Source organism: Rhodnius prolixus, unplaced genomic scaffold (genome assembly GCF_049639745.1).
Source record: "Rhodnius prolixus isolate KJV_2025 unplaced genomic scaffold, Rpr scaffold_2, whole genome shotgun sequence".
NCBI lineage: Eukaryota > Metazoa > Arthropoda > Insecta > Hemiptera > Reduviidae > Rhodnius > Rhodnius prolixus.
In genome coordinates this window covers 27,122,881-27,146,758 of record NW_027411592.1, presented here as the reverse complement: position 1 = coordinate 27,146,758, position 23,878 = coordinate 27,122,881, and the positions used below count along the sequence as shown (strand labels likewise).

The 23,878-nt window shown below is 35.4% G+C and overlaps 1 protein-coding gene across 18 annotated transcripts in view; it reads left to right on the top strand.

Moving 5' to 3' along the window:
- The window catches only part of LOC141449342 (H(+)/Cl(-) exchange transporter 7-like), a 131,088-nt gene that overhangs the window by 62,614 nt on the left and 44,596 nt on the right, over nucleotides 1–23,878 (top strand). For 16 of the 18 annotated variants that reach the window (XR_012455467.1, XR_012455466.1, XR_012455465.1 and 13 more), the window contains 6 exons: nucleotides 1,626–1,760; nucleotides 7,627–7,798; nucleotides 11,123–11,267; nucleotides 12,733–12,820; nucleotides 22,297–22,469; nucleotides 22,811–22,993. Coding sequence is in view for 15 of the 18 variants with exons in the window: in XM_074118681.1 (XP_073974782.1) it covers nucleotides 1,626–1,760; nucleotides 7,627–7,798; nucleotides 11,123–11,267; nucleotides 12,733–12,820; nucleotides 22,297–22,469; nucleotides 22,811–22,993 (896 nt within the window). In the remaining 3 variants the exon portion in view is untranslated. Of the gene's footprint in view, nucleotides 1–1,625; nucleotides 1,761–7,626; nucleotides 7,799–11,122; nucleotides 11,268–12,732; nucleotides 12,821–22,296; nucleotides 22,470–22,810; nucleotides 22,994–23,348; nucleotides 23,492–23,878 lie in introns of those variants that run through there. The other 2 variants (XM_074118697.1, XM_074118684.1) reach the window with 2 other exon arrangements.

Below are 23,878 nucleotides of genomic sequence, written 5' to 3'. Positions count from 1 at the left end.
ATCTCGACATTTAATTAAGACATTTACCCTTCTTTTATAATGTAAAACAAGCACTGTCGCACATTATACTGAAATTGTACTTTAGGGGGAAGAAAGATAGATAGATAGATAAATTGCTTTATTTTTAAAAACACTACAATAATTGCAGTACATAAATTAAGCATTTTTTTGACATATACAAATTACATCTCTGGCATTAATTAACAAATAAATTGATGAATTGAGAAAAAATAAATTTAAAAATAAATAAATGCACTTCTGTTATTAGTAAAAAACAAAATCGACTTTTAAAGAACAAACTTAAATTTCTAAAGAACAAAATCGACATTTAAAGAACAAACTTAAATTTCTAAAGAACAAAATCGACTTTTAAAGAACAAACTTAAATTTCTAAAGAACAAAATCGACATTTAAAGAACAAACTTAAATTTCTAAAGAACAAAATCGACTTTTAAAGAACAAACTTAAATTTCTAAAGAACAAAAAACCAATGAAAATAGACACAATTTTTGCCAATCTTTTACATTTAAAATTTGAATAAATTCTTCTTGAGTTAGACTAGTTTAGGGGGAAGAATGGTCATTTATTTCCCAAGAGTCTCTTTGATCGAAATGTCCTCAAAAAAATTCATCAAAAAATTGAGGGTCGTGTAACGAAAATGAAATAGGTAAAGAAAATCTCAAAGATGCAAAAATCCATTTTATAAAATGGCACTTACAGTGGTGGAAATTTGTTTTTAAACCCAAAATTCTAGGTACTCATTTAATGTGTAGAACCCGAAACCTTAGATTAGATTCAATTGGTTATTTAGAGGAAAGCTCTCTCTCCCAGGTTAGCCGTTAATCAATTTATCCTGAGATAATGTTTTAAAAAAAAGTTGAGTCCATGAGTGTAATGTGCATATCCAATTAAAATTAAATCTTTGGAGCCATTTTTAAGAATATCTTAATAAAGTTAAAAATCCGTGGAGGTTAAGGGATTTGGATTGCCAGATTGCATTCAGATCCCTCGGTAAGGTCTAGTCTTAGTAAACTTCACTTTCCTGCGGTTTTTAGTTTTTTAGATATTTTGCACACTCAGACAGAAACACAAATCAATTTCTAAAAACTTCTTTTTTGGACTCAGGGAACCTAAAGACGAATGTTTCCGATGACTTCTTGAAATCGAAATTTTATAAGTTCGAAATACTGTCTTGTCCAGTAAGAGATGCCAGACGTCTACTGCTCCGTGTACGAGTTCAACAAGAACCAAGTGACCGGAGATGAATATTTGAAAATGTTAAGAAAATTATTATTGTTATGTTGGCCGTTGTTGGGAGTCTTTTATTGTTTTATGCAATTTTCTGTGTGTGTGTTCTTGTGCTTATCTTTTGATACACGTGTTCTGTGTAAAAACTGTTCTTATTAAAACCCATTAAATAAATAACAGAAAATACATTTCAACTGCTATTTAAGAACATTTCAGGTGGGTGACAAATTCAATGTACCCATTCAGCATTCTCGGTATCTAAAGCTTACTAAGAGGGAGTAAAAGTAGATTTTTAATTTAAAATTTAAAATTATGCTTGAAATTAAGTTGAAGCTATTATTGTAAATTTATTATCATAAAAAACTCTGTTATTGCAGGTGGAGTTGCTATGGCGTTAGAAGAAGGCATATCTTACTGTTCTACCTCATTAACAGCAAGAATCTTTTTTGGTTCTGTAATGACTTCTATGACTAGTGCTTTCTTAATTTCGTTATTGATAAACCACTGCGTTGGTAATTGTTTTTCCTACTAATTTAACCCTCAACGCGACACGTTAAAATGTCGTAAAACGTTAAACAATGGGCCCAAATACCAATCCTGTAAATTAAATAGTTCATGCGATTAACAAGCAATTTTCACATTCTTTAACCTCTACATCATATAAAACAGTTGATATCGGAGCATATTTGATTTTTTTTTTTTTAAATAATTATTTGAATAGTAATTCGAATTATGTTTGAACATCTTAAATTATACAAATACATTGTCAAAATCAATAAGCTTCACTTCAATACGAAACAATCAATACGAAAACATGAACGGAATACTTTAGACTACTTAATAGCAAACCGCACGACGGGATATATGTATGGTTACTTCCTTCAGTTTTCCTTGACCAAATGGTTCAAGACATCTCATCCATTTGAAAGCACCCTGTCCTTGTGGCCACTCCGATTAGTAATTAAAACGAAATAAGTGGTTTCTGCTAACCCTATAAACCCTAAAACTATTCTGCTTGACAAAGCAAGGTTCCAGAAGGTGACACGCGTGTCTGGTAGACCTGAAGAGTTTGAGGAAAAGGCATCTAACCTTAAAGAAGAGTCATGCTTGCAATGTTTCATTCTCGTATTGCACTATTAGATCATCCTTTACATTAAGTCCTTTTTCGGATTGATACCTGCGGTGCAGCCAATAATTCAGTTATAAAATCCACTCGTGTCTGAGAGACCCACGGGGCGCTTTGAGGATTAAAGATTTGTCTCCTTTACCACCTAACACTAATTATTGCTTTAGTTAATAGAAGCTATTTAATAATAATAATAAACCTTTATATGTTATACAAAATATACATACATAAATCATAGATTATAACCTTAACAAAAACTTACAGTTTAAAATGTTAAGTATAAGGGTTGATTAAACGCCAAAAGGTACACAAATCAGCGAGTACCCAACATTTCATTAATACTTCATTAATATTTAAGTAATTCTACTGCATTAATTTTCATTAATAAGTTATTTTTTAGAATTTATTAGATATCACAGACCCTTATAAGCAATTCTATCATTATAACCTGATAAGGTGTTAACTACCACTGGAGAGATCTTTTTAAAGAATGATTGTAGTTGCGGCTCCCAAACCATCCTCAATAACAATTTTTTTGAGAAAGCGTTTTGAATAACATAGGAAGGTATTTGTACGTAAATAGCAAAATTAAACTGCGATTTCAGTACTTCCTTTTAAGAGGAGTAAGAAAAATAAACTAGGATGGCAGTACTTCTCCCTAAAAGGCAAAGAGGCAAAGATTTTTTAATCGTACAATTCATTGATTTAAATCGGTTCACTCATTGATAATTTAAACGATTGCAGTACTTCCTCTTAGTAGGAGCAAGAGAATCAGCAACGTAGAGGAGCTATAACCACTTATTCGAGCTGAATTTTATCAAAATCGGACTAAGCGTTATAGAAATATTGGTAATAATAGTTTTAGAAAGGGCCTTATTTGGGTGGGGCAAACTCCCCTCCTTATGAGGCACGGTGCCGAGACATTTAATGTGCAAATCTGTATAAAATTTCGATTCGAATGACACTTCATTCATAAAAATCGGTTCACGTGTCGATAATTTGAAACGATTGCTATACTTCCCTTTAACAAGTGTAAGAGCTGATCGCCGCATTAATGTTACGTAGGGGAGCCCTAACCCTATCATCCTACCAAATTTTATCAAAATCGGGCCAAGATTTACAGAGTAATTAGTAATAATAATTTTGGAGGGGGCTTTACATAAAGGGGGCTAACTCCTCACCCATTCGATGTACAGCGTCGGGACCCCCAAAAGGCACATCTACATAAAATACTGAATCGAATGACACCTCATTCATGAAAATCGGTTCACGCGTTTAGGCGCTACGTTGTTTACAAAAAAGGTAACAACAAGAACAACAACAACAACAACAACAACAACAACAACAACAACAACAACAAGAACAAGAACAAGAACATTTTTTGAAAAAGCCGTTTTTGCTCATTTTCGGCAATTTTTTTCTCGAAACCTATTAGATCTGGGTGGTTACAAAACAAATACAGTGATAAAGGAGGGTTTGCCCTATAATTTAAAGAAAATTTGGGAATTTTATCTTTTATAGAAAAAGAGAAAAAAATTGTCAAAGTTGGGTGTTTTTGAACTGATGGTCAACCCTTGTACAACTTTCCTACCGGACAGTTTTAATATAAGGAAATATTGCATGGCTAATAGCCGTCTGCAGGAGTTGGTACATTCATTAGAAGAAAATAATAATTAATAATAATAATAATAGTAATAATAAAAGAAAAATGATGTCATGTAACAGTGAAAGAAACATTAAATAATATTTTCACCAAATTTTATAATGTAAAGTAAAAAATAGAAGGAGCAATATAGGTAATAATACAGACATAAAAATAATTAAAAGAAGAAACAAGCAAATTCTGACAATGAAATGCAAAGTTATGATTGTGTTGATTTCATAATTACATTAATATAAAACAAAAATTGAAGAATAAACTGACCACTTCTAACCAGAATAACTATGGATTTAAAAGTTTTGAATGGAAGAATCGTCTCCCTTAAGAATTTTAATTCTAAGGCTCCATGCTTTTCTGGAAAATTTTACAAGTGGGTGATAGTCTAGAGAGGATAGCAACTGAACAATCTGGGGTCCGGAAATATTAGAGCGTCCCATATATTTAATGCGAAGCTCACTTAATCTCGGACACTCTGCCAAAAAATGGAACAGATCCTCCCTCACTCCAAACGTACATAATGTACAAAGTCTCTTATCCTCCTCGCTGTCTAACCACGGCACACTACCCACATTTACTAACTCGCCTCTCAATCGGAAGAACCATCTCAAATCAATCAACTTACTTTTGTTATCCAGATTCTTACCAAAATAGGCCCCAAATTCCACTTTAATAGTAGTCAGTTCCCTGTAGAGGAGGAAACGTTCCGTATTTTTAGCTCTTCTAACATATTCGTCCCTAGAGGTTGAGAGGATTTTTGCTCTTAACAACGATAGTTGTGACTGCCATTGATCGTGACTGGCCAATGAAGTGTCAAACTCCACAGAGTGTTTCTCGGCAAGATTCTTCCAGCGTCCAAAGAAAGCTGTGTTTCTCTTAATTACTTCGAGAGCTACAATACGAGACAGTCGAAACGAGGGTAGGGCTAATACTTTAAGGCAATATTTAAAATGCAGGTGTAAAGTAAAGAGGAATAAAGGGGCCATGGCGGTTTCGATATGGAGAATGTAATTGGGGGTACAGGAAGGGAGTGCAAATAGTTTTTTAATAAAATACCGCTGAAATTGTTCGAGAGCGTCAAATTTTTCCCATCCCCAAACTTGACATCCATAACAGACAACCGCACGTGAAGCTGCATTAAAGACTTGGAGCTTGGCACTTAATGGAACCTCATTCTCAGAGATAAAGCGAGACCAGATACTATTAATTCCCGCTTTAGCGGATGAGATTTTTTCATCAAAGTGAGGCTTAAAAGAGAGGCGTGGAGTTAATGTTACTCCCAAGTATTTATACTAATTTACAGTCTCCAAGCGTGTGCCTTTGTAATACCAACGCTCATGGGCAGCTGGACGGCCTCCTTTCTTAAAAACCAGTACTTTAGATTTAGTAAGATTGAGATTAAGGTTCCAGCGGTCGCAATACTGCTCAAGAAGGTTAATATTCCTTTGAAGTAAAACAGGACTATCTGCCAGCAACACGTCATCTGCGTATAGGAGGATGTTGATTTTGGCGCAGCCAACACGTACACTGCTCTCCAAAAGCAGCGGTAGGTCATTAAGGAACAGACAAAACAGAATAGGGCTAAGGACACACCCCTGTCTGACTCCACAAGCAACTTGGAAAAAATCTGAAATCTCATTTCTGCCTCGAACTGCCGACCTCGCGACAGAGTATTATGACCTGAGCGCCTGAATAAATTTAGAAGAAATACCTACGTTAAAAAGTTTATACATTATGAATCACGATCAACGCAGTCAAATGCCGATTTGAAGTCTATAAAGAAGCTATAAAGTTTCTGCCTGGGTCTTTGAAAAGTCAACTGTACCAGATTGGTTAAAATGAATAAATTATCCAGAGTCGAGTAACCGCGCCTAAAACCCGCCTGGTTTTCACACAGAATGTTATTATCTTTAACAAATAACTCTAAACGGTTTAAGAGAAGTCCTGAAAAGAGTTTAGATATAGTGTCTAAACACGAAATGCCTCTATAATTAGAGGGATCATTAATGCCACCCTTTTTAAAAATGGGAAAAATTATTGACTTACTAAATGAGTGAGGAGTTATACCTGAACTGTATATATAATTAAACAGTGACAGGAGCATATCTAAAAACATAGAAGGAGCATTTTTATAGTATTCAAATGTTATACGGTCGTGACCAGGGGCTTTATTGTTCTTGGAGTTATTGATGACAACAAGAAGTTCCTCCATAGTAAAAGGCGAATCTATTAGCGGATCAACGATACAAGGCTCCGCATACAAAGTGAGCGCAGCTCCCCCCCGCGGATTAAGCAGGTTGCGGTAGAAACTATTTATCTTAATAATTTTTACGTAGAAGAGAAATAAAAATTAAAAAACATTTCGTTGCTATAAGAACGTTGTGATCTTTTTGTTGTATTTTGTTTTCATGGTAGGCTTGAGCTTGCTGCTATTATTGCTACATTATTAAGTTGTCAATTAGTTTTTGCAATTGATTTATGCTAAAAATATTCTTCTCTGTCGCGTGAAATCGGTCACAGCTTTGTGATTTTACACCAACTGGTAAGGTTTCTCTAACATTACATAACCAATAATAAAATTTTAAATGATGTATATTGCTGATTTTTGTGAGAACAGTAAATTTAGTAAGATCATGCAAGCCTGTAACCATAACATGCGGTGGGATTGGGTCTCCAGGAGGTTTCATTCTCTTGGAATAGAGTCTCTGAATTTCGCTGATTCTGTTCTGTTCTTTTATGGTGTCGGCAGCTGTTAGTTTATAATTTCAAATTCCACCCTGGTAATGGAGCTCATTACCAAAATTGGGAAGAGATCGCTGTGATATAGTTTCGCACGAACCAATAGTTAGAAAACTATTAAAATCTCCTGAGGTGCATTGAAATGTTGAGCCTTACCACATGTTGAGGTGCATTACGTTGGCATAGTCACTCGTCAGTTTTAGACGCCCCCACCAGGTAGAATAAGAGTTGAAATCTTTTATCAGCATTACAGAATGAAAGCTGCGAGAGCTGTTCTCCAGGTACCTTTGGCCCAATAAATATCTGGTCGATAAACATAACTAAAGCGACTTTCAGTGGTGCACCTACACTCAAGGCACTAAGTTGTAAATTACAATAGTTCTTAGATTTAGTGGTCCGCTGGAGGTATTATCCCGTTCAAAGACGAACACAGCACAGTGCACCCTTCCACCTTTGTATCTCTTTGCTTTGTAACAATGTACGCTGGAGGCGCAACCAAATGTTTGGTATTCCGCCACCATTCGGCGTATCCCATCATTATTATTGTCTTCGCAGTTCCATTGGATAATAGTCTCAGAAATTTAATAATTGTAAAGGTTATCGTTTCTAGCTGGTGTAGCACTTAAGCGACTGACCACGCGCTCTTCTCTGGCGCACTACTAGTGTCCGTAAAATCTTTTATATAGTCGAGCATCGCGGACCATACCATACATTTCACGTTTTATGTCTACTTTGGCATACCATTTGGTATGTCTTCTTTACAGAATAACAAAGCTTTCAGACTTCATTTTGTGTCAATTGAAATCAGACATACGAGTATTAACTGCAAATTGAAAATAAAATGGTTCATTTTCAGGATGTGTGCTGAAGAAAGACGTATTATTTCTGACTAATGACGAGGACTCTGCCGAATTCTTGCATTACCATTTTTTTGAAGTACCTATTTTCATCCTATTTGGAATTATTGGTGGTTTGACAGGAAGTGCTTGGAACTGTTTAGAAATGCAAATCTCTTATTGGCGTCAGAAGTACTTACTTAACATAAAATCTAATATATAATCTATATATATAATTTGTTGTCTGTGAAATGTCGAGCTTTTGCCCGACAAATAGCAATATAATATAAGATCTCCCTGAAAAGTACATCTTTCGTACAATTTCCTGTTACGCTGTTTCAAGAGAATGAATAACCAATCAGTTAAGTAAGAATAATTAATATATTTATTTTTGGAATTTCAATCCTGAGAAAAAACTGTTGACCAAATGTTTGATCATACAGTTGTTACCGAATAAAATTCGGGTAACAGAATTTAGTTATAATTTTAATTTTAAATAATTTAATCTATAAAGCAAATGCATGCCTAGCATAAGCAATACGTAGTTTTTATGCACAAAACAATAGAATAGAGTGAAGGTGTACTTCGGACTGCTGACAAAGGGGGGAAAAAAAGCAGAGCGGCGCATAGTTAAGAGGTGTGAGAGTCAGTGAGCGCTGGAGCTCGGTGCGAGGCACATGGTCACCTTTTCCTGCAGCTAGGCCGGATTTGGACCTCTAATTTTCCTGGTTGGGAAATTAGGGAAGTTCTGGAATGGAGAGGCTAGGAGGACGGTGCCGGAAAAAGCTCTGGAACAGCGTCGTGGGGATCCCGAAGAAAGAAGACAGCGGTCACCTCCGTAAATATCACTCTATGAAGTACACCAAAAAGAACAACAACCCGGCCTGGGGTAAGTCCCGTTTTGATTCAAACTGTTTCCCGGAGAAGCGTCTTCTGACAGGCTCTGTTTGGATAATCAAAGAACTTTACCTTTTCTTTGAGTAGTTACTAGTTTTACTATTTCGATTCTTTCTTTTGTTGCATGTAATTAATTTTTCTTTGTGGTATTAAGGTTTTCATTATAAAAAGTGTTTCTAGTATTTTTGTGTTAACATTCAGCTTTTATATAAGTTCTAGTTTTTTTTGTCTGTGTAAGGAAGCTTCCGTAATTAAGGTAATTAGCGTAACGTTCAAACTTGAACAAGTAAACTAAGTTGCATTTGCCATTATTTCTGTTTCTTTGTGCTTAATAGTTTTTAATATACGCATTATATACTGCTACTTGCCTTTTCTTTGATTTTCTTCCTGCTCCCCCTTCCCCCGTAGGTTTCGCCGTTTACTACGGAAGTTCATGTTAAAACGGCGTGGCGCCCAAATATAACGCAGGTATATATATATTTCCAATTTTTATACACTTTATTTTATTTTTTTTTATTTATCTATCTCTGGTGCCTACACCTCGGCCCACCCCGTCACCACTGCAGCTACGCCAGGGTAGCGGAAGTTTAGCGTAACACAGTGTAGAATTTTGAAGTTTTGTTTTCGTAACTTTCACTGAAACGGCGACTCTCCAATTTTTCCTAAAACAACGTAAAACACGAAAACCAAAACAGACCTTTATTGGTAAAATTTTTGGAAAAATTACTTTTGGGGAGTGTTGGAGAATTCGAGAGATCAGTTTGACTGACGAAAGCATTTACTAGACGAAGATGCTAAAAGGCGTTCGGCACCTGCCAATGTATATCTATTTCTAGCCAGACGAGAATTTCGCGTGGAAATCGAATGAAGCTAATGTCTAAAACTGCTCTCGAAGTGCAAGACCAACTCTAAATGATTCTAGAGGAAGAGAGCAAAAGAAATTGAATCAAAAGAGAATCGATTAGAGCAACTGTAAGAGGAAAAATGGTTTTGGAAAAAGATCCGATCTAATTTAAGAAGAGGTAAACAGTGGTAGGAATCTCAGAAAAGAATTAGGTGTACCTCTGAAAAGCAACTGCTAAGTTGACAAACTTGTGTCCTAAAGAATTCGATAGTAAATGAGGGTAAAACGCAGTACTCTGGGTGGTTCTGGTGTCTTCACTACTTTTACTGAAATGCTTAAAAATAATAAATAAAATATTGTTAAGGTTCAAGAGTTAGTATTAGTAGCAAAATTAGAAGATTCATGTCAGAACCGCGAAAAATTACCAAATTAACAGCCCAAGATAGACCCCCTAAAGTGGCCAAAATTACTTGCGGTGGAGAAAGTTTTCAGGTTGGTGTAGAAGTGAAATGCATTAAGTAGAATTTTGCATAACTACGAGGTATGAACCTTTTGCTTAAAGTTTTTAGTTACTTGTAATAACTGATGTGGGCCCTTCAGGATTGAAGTTGCGCTAAGCAGAGTTAAAATTCGCAAAGAATAGAAAAAAATGCTGCATTAATAAAAATTAATGATCAGTATAAGAGATGCCATACTGCCAAGAGTGCAATTGCAATTTAAAAGGAAAACTGTAACTGTATAGGCAATAAATTTACAGGGGTTAATGAAATCTACTCATTAACCAAGTTGATATGAAGTTCTAGAATAAAAAATCTAAAAAACCTTTCAAACTATCAGTACAATATCAGAACAAAATTAATTTCAAAGCTAAGCTCACCAAAATTGAAATGCTCAATACGAGCAATGTCGACGGTTAAGGTGAACAAGAATGATTATGTAGAAAATAATCAAATAACCTACAGATGTTGAGTGAAAGGAGTATAAAAAGAATAATGGTACTCACAACCTTGAGATCGGTATTTTCAAGATAATGAATTACATGAAACATGAAATAATACTTAATACTTAATAATAACAGCAAAAAGGATATAGATCTTGCTGAGAAGCACTAAAAAGAGCGAAATCAGCACACCAAGCGACAAAGCTAAGATGGCGTACATCAGTGAACGGTGTGTGCCAGTCACAGAAATCGAAATCGCCGACTAACCAGCTGATCGCCTTCTACTATGCATTGTATCTCATGACAAATATTAATAATCCTTTACCAGCATGATTTTTTTTTTCAATTGAGAGTAAAACAGTATAATTTTACAGAAAAAATGATTAATTTGAGTAATTCGATGGAAAAGTGTTAATCTCCTGAATCAACCATAATTAAAGTAATTGACGCAAGAAGCATTGACACTTTATTAAGAAATTAGCGGCTTGATGTGTGATTCTTGTATTTATGCAAATGAACGAAGATGTCTGACTGAAATTAATGATGTAAGACAGATGGTTGCTTATAGAGCAGAAGTTTAAGTTTTGGCTTTGAACTGGAAATCTGTTGAAATGTCTCTCCCTCTAGAATCCTCCTTCAGCCTTTTTGTTAGCTTAAGCACTGTGGTGGGGTTTAAGCTAAGCCCATATGTCTTGCCTTGCAGGGCAGAACCTTTTCTTACGCTATTAAGTATTACCGATAAAATTCTTTAAAGCCTAAACCTTGATGGACGATCTTAGCCTGAACCTGCAATTACATTTCATATTATTAATATTTTTTTTTTGTCTTGTAACAGGTATGTCAAGAAAAATATAAGTAAGCTTTTAGAATTGGCATGTATTTTAATTATAATAGCTACATTTAGCTTCATCTGTCTTATCACTATGTCAGACTGCATACAAATTAGAAAAGGAGAGAAACATGAATTGCCCCCAAGAAAGGTGAATTTTTTAAAATTCCTTATTTTATTTTTTTTGTCACTGTTGCTGTTATTAATGTTATATTTGATGAATTTAAATATGATAATGTCCACCAACGACGGGTAAGCATTTAAGGATGTAATCCTGAGATCAATCTTAGGCATTGATATGCTTCTCTCTAAATTAAGAAGATGGCTGCCAAACTAAATTTTTTACTTTGACTATTGCGAAAGCCAATGCCATCAAACATATAGACAATATATTTCGCTTCTATAGGAAGTTAGATGATACTTGAATTTGTTGAGAGCTCTTTTGTTTTACAAAGTTAGGAGCTAAAGTACAAAGTATAATTTAGTCACTCATTTTCCGCTTACAGTGATTCTAATTGAGTACTTTATGGATGCGTTGGACTTGAAAGTCTCGCTATTAAGCAATATTAAGACAAAAAGTTATTTAACTATTTCAGCCTTACTCTTCGCTGCAATTTAGTTCCGCTTTTTATCAGCTTAGATGTGAGTTGGCATTTTACGTTGTTCTGTTAACCTCAGAAAGAGGAAGTATATCGATCGAAATAGGGATTTTGCTGAGAATGAACACTGTGATGTCTTCTGAAAGTGAAAAAATATTTTTATGTGCGAAACAGAATATCTGTGAGAGAAACGTTGCAGAAGTTCAAACTTATGACTCCAATTTTTCATCTTAGAATGCTAAATGCGTGCAAAGACTTAACATTGAAACATTTTTTCTTTTTGATTCTTTGGAGTTTTTCTGTTTTTGAGGTATGGCAGTTACTGAAGCTCCATGTTTAAAGGAATCAGTTTCTCTATCTTTAAGGGATTCTATCTTTACTGAATTGTTCTGTGGTTTTATATAATTTTATCGTTAACAACTCTACTTGATTTGAAATGTTTATTCAGACAAGTTATTTTAAAAAGGTTTTCTGGGGGAGTTGAGTTTATTTCTAAAATTGAAGTTATAATCTCTGCGATCGGTTGTGTCACCGCCAATGCTGCAGTATATGTATACTAATCATTTCACATTTATGAAAAGTGTACTCACTTAGTTAAAGTCATTTGAATAGTCAGTTAATTTAAAGATAAAAAAAATGTAAAATGAAATATTGCATTTCGAAATAATCGTGTTTTTTTCTAAGATGTTTCGCATGACTAAAGCTACGTTTGGAAATTTAAGGCACCACGATAGCCGAGCGATTATAGGCGAGGACGCGAAGCTACGATTATGGTATATTATGCTACCGGGTTTGATTCCCTGTCTAGTCGAAAGAGTAATGGTTTATATGAGTACGAAATGGTTTTGCAGAACAGTACGTTTGCTAATCCCACTGCGCACTACGCCTAATTTGGCTGCAGAACGTAAAGCCTGCCTGAAACAATAGGTATTACCTTACTTTGCGATAGGAAATTTACAGTATACATTGTATTATATTATATATATGACTATATAATGTACATTTTCCCATTTTCAGATGTTTTGTGCTGAAGGAGAAATTCCGACGATGATGCTATTTTTTTTCCAAAAAGATGTTTCATTATTGACTTCTCTTATTTTTGGCGGTAAAAATCAAATTTAATTTAATTTTTTTTGTTTGTTCTCCTTGCTAGTTGAACGAAACTAGCCATGTGTGTAATTGCCTAGAAAGGTAATGATTATGTTCTATGTTATTATTTTAGAAAACACAATAAAAATTAAACTGCGCAACTGCACAGATTGTTTCGGTCTCATCACAAAACATGTGATGTTAGCTATGAAGTTGAATGGGTGCTAATTGAAGCGTGCACTGAACTATTACTTAAAACTAAAACTGTGTAGTTGAAGGCTACTTATCTCGCTTTGGAGCGGGATACTAGGCTTCCTGCGTGCTGTAGATAATGCCAAGAGATGAGGCGGTGAGTGGAGATAGAAGGAATGGGTCTGTCCATATTGGTCGGTTGTATCTGTGTTGTGATGAATTAGGAGAGTTAATTTGAGGGATTTAGGGAGAGAACTGTTTAAGAAATGATGTTTTCTCACTTCCTGAGAACGTTCGGGGGCGCATTGGCCACTACTCCATAGGTGATAATGGTGTTCATCGATCTTCAGGTAAATGTGGAATTGCTCCAAGATATCCCTGCCATAGTTCTACAAACCATAAAGACGTCAGTGGTCTTATACAACTCTTTTCTTATGTGACGAATACTGGCACTCGACTTATAAAAAAAACGTTTAGGGACTGATCGGTATAAGCGCAAGGACCGAATTTGCCATAAAATAATAATTTAATTAAAATAAGTAGAGGCAGTTATACACACACAGGCTTATATAGGATGTTTACAGACACAACTGACCAATACGGACAGACAGTAATAGACATAGGCCAGGCTCATCGATTTGTGGCGCACTAGACAAAACTTAAGTTCAGCGCCCTGTAAATTGTACTTATCACCGAACTAAAATTTTAACTCGAAACATTTTTTTAATCTCATCCCCTTCCAAAAACGAACTTCCCTAAAAAAAAATAAAGTATTAATTATAACATGTTTATATTATGTTCATACGAAGTTTAGGGGTGCTAATCAATTGAATCTCATTCAAGAAAATCTCAGAATTGAAAAATCCAATTAGTAGAGCAGCGCCACCTTTTGAGAAACTCTGAATTTAAGCAACACATTAAATTGCCTTAAAAGTATTTTTAAGCGACAGTAGTTGCATTTACTGAAACAGTACTTTAACGGAAACTTAAGTATCCCCTCCTCCCAGCAATGCCCATTATCGGATAAGTTGTGAACTTTGTTCATGTATCGGTACATACACAAAACGAACTTCTAAACAAATTTTCTGCATTTTGCTTCTTGGAACAGACCGTTGAAGTGAGGCACTCGTGTCTTTATGGTTTGCAGAAGTATGGGAGGATATCTTGTAGCTATTCTACATTTACCCTATGCTCGATGATTCCATTATAATTTATGGAGTGGTGTCTTGGGCAAGCAAGATAAAACTGGCCCAAGTCCAAAAGCGCCATGAAAATTGTAGAAAGAATAGTCTAGAAAGTACATCCATCGGCTCATCCTTGCTTGACAGGTTCCGTTATGATTTGGGTTGGAGGTATTCTTTAGACCAGCGTTTCCCAACTTGTGGTACCACAGGTGGTACGCGAATTGCTGGTTGGTGGTACACGAAAAATAATCAATAATGGCGGACATAAAAAAAAAATTAAATCATAAAAATATAGAAACGTTTTCCTATAATTCATAAAAATTATTCTAATTAATAATATTATACAGTAAAGTTGTTAATATGTACAGCAATAAGGTTAGTCTGTCTCAAGATAAAGGAGAAAATATAATAGCACATTTAACAGGATTAACATTGTCTTTCATGGATTATTTTCCAAAACTCGAAAACACAAATGATAATTGGATTTCAATCCTCCTTCTATAAAGAAAATTTAAGAAAAACCATATCACTATTAATAAAAGATAAAGAAAATTTAATACAATATCATGTGACAGAAGTTAAATGATAACTATGTAAAAATCTGGTTTAAGAGACTGTTTTAATGAATAAGCTCAACCTAAGCAACATTAAATTTAATTGTTACTTACAGGTAGTTGAATGCTTAAAAAAATTAATTTAGAAGATTTGGGTTCATTAGAATGCTTATATCATAAATCTAATATTTCTATAATAAAACAGGGAACATTTGCACTTAACTGATTTAAATAAAGTAAATAACATTGTTGGCAGTGGCGAGTAACAGTAAAGGAGGTTCTGTGTGTGAGCACATGGCTGAGGTGGTTAAATAAAGGATCTTTTATAAAGTACTGTTGTTTTTATGAAAAGTAACACAAAACATGGTGTCAGAAGTGGTCGAATTTGATTTTTAATTCGTGATAAGTAAAATAGCAATGTCGATGTATTCGAACTTGCCCATTCCAAGCTATTTGGAGGCGGGCCCGGGACTGGTTGAGAATTGGAGGATTTTTAAACGAATGTGGCACAACTATGAGATAGGTACGGGTCTAGAAAAAGAATCCAGCAGACGCAGGTCGGCAGTTTTCAAGACGATTATTGGTAAGGAGGGATTACGAATAATCGGCCAGTTGCAGATGGAAAACGAGGAAGACATTGAGGCGCTGATATTAGCCCTGGATAAGGAAATTACACCCAAAAAGAACGTGGTATATGAAAGGTATGTGTTTTTTTCTACATATCAAACTCAAGGAATGCAGTTTTCGGAATTTATAAGAATATTAAAAGAGAAAGCCGCTAGCTGTGAGTTTGGCGAGTTAGAGGAAGAAATGATACGAGATCGGTTTGTAGTAGGTATTATTTGTAATGATTTAAGGAAAAGGCTGCTTAGCACAACAGAGTTAACATTACAAAAATTGATTGACACAGCTAATGCCGTAGAGGAAACTGAAGAACAAGTGCAAAATATGAGAAAAAAGGAAGAGGGCGCCGAATGTGAGGTAGAAAATGTGATGATCTTGAAAAAAGAGGGAAAGAAGACTATCTATTCAAGAAAATGTAAATTTTGTGATAACATGCATGAGTTTAATAAAAGCAAGTGTCCGGCATTTGGTAAGCAGTGTAAAAAGTGTTTGAAATATAATCATTTTGCCATAGTTTGCCGTGCAAAACTAGACAAGGTAAGGGAAGTAGTGGATGAGGGAAGTGACAGCGATTTGCTTCAAATTTCGACCAGTGAAGTGAGAAAAATGACGATTTCTTTGAAAATAAATGGACTAAGTTTGCAGGCGCTAATAGACACAGGAGCGACCTGTAATGTAATTGGGTGGAATCACATAAATGCGATGGAACCTTGCCCTATGGTTAGGAATACAAGGCAGAGACTGAAGTTTTTCAACGGAGCAAGAGAGCAAGCAGCAGGCGAATGCACTCTGCAAATTAAAATTAAGAGAGAGCTATTTCAGGTAAAATTTTTTTTGACGAACCATGAAGAGCTTATATTAGGATTAGGCACTGCTTTAGAAATGGAATTAATTAATCCTGATAAGGAAGTTTTAATACGAAAGATCGAAGTGGAAAAATATAAGGACGTATTCTCTAAGGAGTTAGGGGATATTGGAACCTTAAAATTAGAACTGAAAAGTAATGCGCTTCCAGTAATAGAATCTCCTAGAAGATTTCCTATAGGTGTAAGGAGGCAAATAAAAGAGGAATTGGAAAATTTAGAACGTCAAGGAATAATAAGGAAAGTGAACAAACCTACTGAGTGGACTACAAATATGGTGCTAGTGGTGACACCAAGGAGAAACCGGATATGCATTGCTCCAAAAGCACTAAATGATAATCTTATAAGAAATAGATTTATGACACCAACAATCGATGAAATTCTACCCAAACTGACCAAAGCAAAAATATTCAGTGTTTTGGATGCAAAAAATGGATTCCATCAAATGAAGTTGCACAAAAAATCGCAAGAACTAACAACATTTTGGACTCCATATGGAAGATATTGCTACCAACGATGCCCATTTGGATTGTCAATCGCTCCCGAAGAATTTCAAAGACGTATGTTTGAAATAATGGATGGCATAGAGGGCATAATAGCCATCGCAGATGACATTTTGATATATGGTGAAGGTGAAACGATGGAACAGGCTGTTAAGGATCACGATAAGAAACTTACAATGGTATTTGAGAGAGCTAAGCAGAGAAAGTTAAAGTTAAATAAGGATAAGTGCAAATTCAGACAAAGTGAAATTAGATATATGGGACACATTTTTACCTGTGAAGGAATCAAGGCAGACCCAATGAAATTAAAGGCAATAACTGAGCTACCGAGACCGGTGGATGAAGCCCAAAAGAGGTCATTCTTGGGAATGGTAAATTATTTGGCCAGATATGTACCAGACCTTTCGAGTGTAGCAGCACCGCTTAGAGAAGGTGGAAGCTGGGAAGGAGCACAAGAAGAGGCGTGGAAAGCCATAAAAACTAGATTGATGAAGACACCAATTTTAAAATATTTTGATGAAAACAAAGAAATTTTTCTTCAAGTGGATGCAAGCAGTTATGGTTTAGGAGCACTGCTGTTACAGGATGGGCTGCCGGTCGAGTATGCCTCTAGAACATTGACCAAGGCAGAAAAGAAATACGCACAAATTGAGAAGGAGACCTTAGCAATTTTATTTGGGGTAAAGCGGTTCGAAAAATATATATTTGGGAAGAAGATTCAAGTGGAATCAGACCACAAGCCGTTGGAAACGATATTTAAAAAGAGTATGAGTGAAGCACCAAAAAGGATTCAACGGATGCTTCTGGAGCTAATAGGGTTTGATTTAGTCATAAATTTTAAAAAAGGTGCTGAAGTGAGCATTGCAGACGCATTGTCTCGATTGCCGTTAGATGAAATGCCTGATGAAGAGTTAGTGATCGCAAAAATAGTGTCAGAAACAGATGTTTTTGGGCAGACAGGAATGCGCTTGAAAACACTAAAAGAAATAATAGAAAACCTGGAAAAGGAAGCTGGAATAGACATGGTAAAATCATATATATTAAATGGTTGGCCACACGATATAAAATTAGTACCTGAGGAAGTGCGAGACTGGTGGAAAATTAGAGATGAACTAACAATAGCGGATCGAATAATATTAAAAGGTCAGAAAATATATGTTCCGGCAGGAATGAGAGATGAACTGATGGAGAAAATTCATTGCGGACATCAGGGGGTGGAATCATGCATAAGATATGCAAGGACTAGAATCTTCTGGTTCAAAATGAACCAAGATATTGAAAAAAAAGTGAGACAGTGTGTGATCTGCAGAAATCTTGATGATAAAAGAAACCAAAAAGAGACTCTTATATTAAGGAAAACCCCAACATATCCTTGGGAGGATGTGGCGGTGGATATATTTTGGTTCAAAGGATTGGTGTACATTGTATGTGTGGACTATTTTTCGGGATTCTTCGAATTTGGAAGAATAAAGGATACAAGTACATCAAGTACTATTGAATGGCTGAAGAAGATATTTGCAAGGTATGGGGTACCAAAAGTTCTGTTTAGTGACGGGGGAACAAATTTTTGCTCCAAAGAATTTGTTTCATTCTCACAAAAGTGGGGATTTGACATGAAAATTTCTTCACCATACCATCATCAGTCGAACGGCAGAGCAGAGGCAGCAGTAAAACAGACAAAGAAACTGTTAAAAATCAGAGAAGAAGGAGGCGATTTGGAGGCAGCACTGCTCACTTGGAGAAGTACCCCAACTATAAGGATGACAACAAGTCCAGCTCAAAGAATGTTTGGTCGCCACATTAGAACTATGGTACCAGGAACAGACAAATCTCTTCAAACGAAAGTTCATCTGACAAAGGCTAGAAAGGAAATAGATATTAAAAAACACAAGTACAAAAATGAATACGACAAAAAGGCAAGAGATTTGGGAACGTTGAAAATAGGCCAGAAAGTAAAGATATTAATAAATCCGGGAGTCAAAAGTGTAATATGGAAATCTGGAATAATCAAGGCAAAAATTGATAAAAGGTTGTATATGATAAAAGTTGATGGACACATGTACAGAAGAAACAGAGTCCACATTAAAGAGGATGGAGGAAAGATGGAGAGATGGCATGACGATATGAGGAGTAGAGTAGGAATGACAGAGCAGACTGTGCCTATGGCACAAACAGCGGAATCAGGGAGTCCAGAAGAAAAGCAACACTCAGCGGAACCATTATCGGGTCAGAAGAATGGATCACAAATTTCAGGAGTTCAGGGGGGGAAGATCATCACTAGATTTGGAAGGGTGGTGATCAAACCCAAAAGGTTGATTCAGGAAGTTTAAAGGTAGAAATGAAAGAAAAAATGAGTGTAGGAAAATGAAAAAATTTAAGAAAGTTAAGTTCCTTATTGTTGTTATTATTATTGTATGTTTTAACGAAAGTTCAAACTTTAGTTCTAACATATTCTATTTTGTAGTAGTTTCATTAAAACTAAATTAATTGTAAACAAAAGGGGGTGTTGGCAGTGGCGAGTAACAGTAAAGGAGGTTCTGTGTGTGAGCACATGGCTGAGGTGGTTAAATAAAGGATCTTTTATAAAGTACTGTTGTTTTTATGAAAAGTAACACAAAACAAACATTATATTTAATATATTTGGGAATCCTCAAAATTCATTACAAAATGTTGAGTCAACAATATTTAGATAAATTCATTTCTTTTCAAGTTATAAGAATTCATTCTGAAATAAGATTGGGTGGCCATTATTTTATTAAATTTAAAATCAATAATGTAATTTAAACAATCAAACCCAAAGATCATTGTTTAATGTGTAATAAGAACGAGCCGGAAACATTAATTGTTTATCAGCAGCCCCGTCTATGAAAATTTTAGAACCCCACTCCATATCAACAAATATAATAATCCTTAAGAAGAACTTTTAAATTAATTAATAATAATTTTGAAAAGAAAATTATGTTCGCAATTTTTGATTATTTAAAAAAAAATTAAAACTAAGACCTTACACTTTACAAAGTTTGTAAAGTGAACATGAACTTGAACTCCTTTGTAACAGATACATTGTATCTCTACACCAATAAAGATAATAATAATAAAATAATGCACTCGGAATAACAAATTTCACGAAATACAATCATTTTTAAGAAGTGGTCCAATTTACTATGATGTACTACCGAGTGGTACGCGAGAGCCAAAAGAAAGGTATGGAAACGCTGGTTTAGACCATTTACTATACGGATGGATGGATGTAAGTACAACAAAACAAAGGCACGCGTTGGGTTGAATAAAGATAAATTCCTCAAACTGATAGTAATCGTCACTGGCATTGTCGACTCAGAGCGGACCTAAATAAGTTGTCTGCTGGAACGTATTAGTACTTGCAGACTTTTGGGGTAGGTGGAAGCTCCAATAAAGGTACTCTCTTTAAGATACACCTAGGAAAGTACCATGTGCGGGAGGAGAGATACCTTCAGTGGAACTTTATCAGATCCTAAGATTTCCCAGGCATACGAGACCGGAGGGGATGCTGAAGGGACTCGGCTGGCGGAGGAAACAATAGGTCTCAGTGCTCACTTACCACCTCTCAACAAAATTCTTTCTCTTACCAGAGTATGCTAAAACCTGACCAGCTTACCAGAGTAAAAATTAAATCACCCTAAATTATCATTTCAGTTTAACGCACGTCTCCAACATTTATTTACACACACCTAAAAAATTAAAGGGCCACTTTGTATTGTCGTTCTTCCAAGAAAATGAGTACAGTTTGGAACATGTTTTCAGGGGATATATTTGTGGGTAGAATTAAGATAAACCCTCAGATCTGTCTCAAGAGGCTGTTGATTTCTTTGACCATTTTTCTCCTTGTTATCTTGAACTTTGTTCATATTGATCGATATGGGGCTATTTCTACTCTATCAGTCTTTAACGTTGAGTCGTGCAGGTTTTACTGGTGTTTGCTATTGTTTTATGTCTTATGGATCTCCTGCAAGGTTTAAGGCGGCATCTTTCTGAATTTGACATTGTAGGGCTGTAACATTAATTGAGGAAGGCCGGCGATTGGGAGTGAGTCATTCTGTAATCCAGCGATACAGGGGGAGATACCAGGAGACAGGAGGATTCACGAGACGACCACGTCAAGGCCGGCCAAGATCCACATCATTAAGTGAGGACCGATTCAAGCCCTCAGAATTCGCCAAACCACTTCACCTGCTATTCAAAGTGACCTCAGTCGTGCCACAGGAACCGTGATTTCTGCTCAAGCGGTTGAGGAAAGGTGGCCTGCGTTCCAGGTACCCGATAAAAGTGCCACGGTTGACCAGAAGACACAAAATCGCCTGACATCTATTAGCCAGAGACTATCGCAATTGACACGTCGGGCAATGGAGGAAAGTTTTCTTCTCTGATAAGTGCAAATTTACGCTGAACAGAAATGATGGGCGAATGAGAGACTGGAGACGAAGAAACAAATGTTTTCTCCCTTTTACAATACAACCAACGTCACCTATTGGAGGCGGATCAATTTTGGTTTGGACAGGAATTTCTTTCACCGACAAAAGTGACTTGGTTGTGTACGCGAATGGAAGTTTGACAGCTCAGCGGTACATCAATGAAGTGTTACGAATCCACGTCTGCGGTAGAGCACTTACTGGTGGAGATCACTTCATTTTCGTGCATGATGCAGCCCGCCCTCATACTGCAAATGTGAGTACGTGAATTCATAAATGCCAATAACATTCTGACTCTCGGCTGGGCAGCTTGTAGCCCGAATTTGAATCCGATTGAACAGTTAAGATTGGGAAAAAACATTCGCCATCGTCCTGACCCGCCACAGACATTACCAAAGCTGGAAAAAGTCCTAAGAGAAGAATGGGAAGGAATTCCACTAAAAATCATCAGGCGCCTAATAATGAGCCTGCATAATGAACAACGTATGCATGATGTTGTTCAAGCTCACGGTGGCAATACGAGGTATTGAGCACGCAATCAAAAAGAATTTCAAGTTTTTCTGTATTATTTTTTTTTTTTTAATTTTTGCACAATTTTAATAAATTTTGCCTTAAGTAAAAATTTATCTCAAAAATTGGCATAACTTCTTTTCCCCATCACTAAAAAATCATCCAAAAATGATACCTAAGATTTCATCTATTTCAAGTATATACTAAGCACAAATTATTCTTAGAATAATTCTTTACTGGAAAATTGGTTCCTAGGCCTCTCAAAGCTCGGACCGACGAGAATGTACTTACTTCTGCCCTAGATTCACAATTCGCGTCCTTTTAAGTTCATTTTAAAAACTCTCAAAGCGTGCTTAGTTCATGTCCAATCTTACCAGTTAGTTCATTATTAAGGAGAGTATGAAACAGATAACGTTTGAGCATTATACATTATTGTAATTACATTATAATTAACTCAGTTTTAATTTTGTAATTTTGATTTCAAATAAAAATACCCTTTGTCCAATTAATCAGTTTTTTAATTCTAAAGCACTGGCTTTTCTAAAAACTGAAGAAGTCGTCAGCCAAAAAATAGTATCAATAAAATAGAATTGTAATATTTAATTATATTTCAGAGGCAACATTCGGAATGAAGGCTCTTATAGTGTTATTGATATATTACTTCACACTATCTGCTGCTCTTATGGGAGCAAGCATTTCCGGTGGAATTTTCATTCCCAGTATGGTTACTGGAGCAATTTGGGGGCGTCTCTTAGCGGAATCACTACTGATATTGGCCCCACAAACGGTTAGTTTTTTTTTTATGAACTTTTAGTTTTTAATAATTGGCTATATTATAAGCTTGACTTGCCGCTTTAGGCAATTTATTGCACGTATGCCCTTATTGTGCCCTTCATGTTTCTTTTCCCGAGTGTCACAAAAGATATTTTCCCAGATTAACGTTGGGGATTAAGTTAGCACGGACCTGGTTGTGAAGACGGCGATGAGAACCATTACATATACGATACACCCACCTTCTCAGTAAAAATCTGCTGCCTAAAATAGAACTGTTTCTTGTTAGACTGTGGAGTCAAGTTTTTTAATGGGACATTGATGATTGTGAAATATTATTTATTTATTTTTTTTTAGAAAGCCTGGTGTCGTCCACAGATGTACGCTTTTTTGGCAGCAGGAGCCCATATAGGCGGGACAACTAGAATCTGTTTTAGTATAGGTATAATTCTGCTTGAGTCTAGTGGACAAACGTCAGTTGGCTTGCCAGTATTTATTGTCGTTATTACTACCAAAATTGTTGGTGATATGTTTACACATGTAAGTACAAAAATAATATTTATTTATTTATTGTATAAGACAATAAGTCGTTACAATGGAATTGTGTTGACAAACAATAACATAAAATAAAAGTACACTTTTAACTTAAACATATAAAGAATAACTGAAAATCTTTCTTTAAGAAATAAAATGCTTAATATAAAAACCAAGAAAGAAGAAAAAATAAAATAAAAATAATACATCTTACAATAACCATATTTTTTAAAATTATATTTTTAAAAACAAAAACATACAACTACTAATAATGAATGCACTACTAAAAAAAAACAAATCCTGCTAAAAAATACTAGTTTAAGAAAAAGAAAATAATAATAGTAATCTCTCTATTTTTAAGGAAAAATTCATATATTTGTACGGCAGGATAAGGCTTTTTTGGTTCTGATTCGTAACGACTCTCTCCATGCTAAGCTGGCCATCAAAAACTTCCCTATAAAAGTGTCCTCTTGCCTCTGAAAATACAGGGCAAACGGCCATCACGTGAGTGCCATCTTCTTCCTCTTTGTTGCACAAACATTTTCACCACTAATTTTAAAACTTACATTGTATATAGTAAATTTTGAAAAATGTTTGCCATTTAATCTCAGCTGAGCAAATAGGTGTTTATATTTTAGAGGAATATCCTACAGGAGATAAGGTTGACACACTATTTCGTTAGGAATTATTGCATGCAACTGTCTACTATAATTAGAATTCCTTGCTCTGAGAAGATCTTCATTAAATAAATAAGTCCTATATCTATCAACGATACAGACTAGATCAGATTTACAAAAATTATTTGGCCACACAAAGGATGGAATGAATTTATTGATTAAAGTTCGTAATTGTGAGTACCAGTTGAATTCATGATTCATCCTTTCAAGGTGA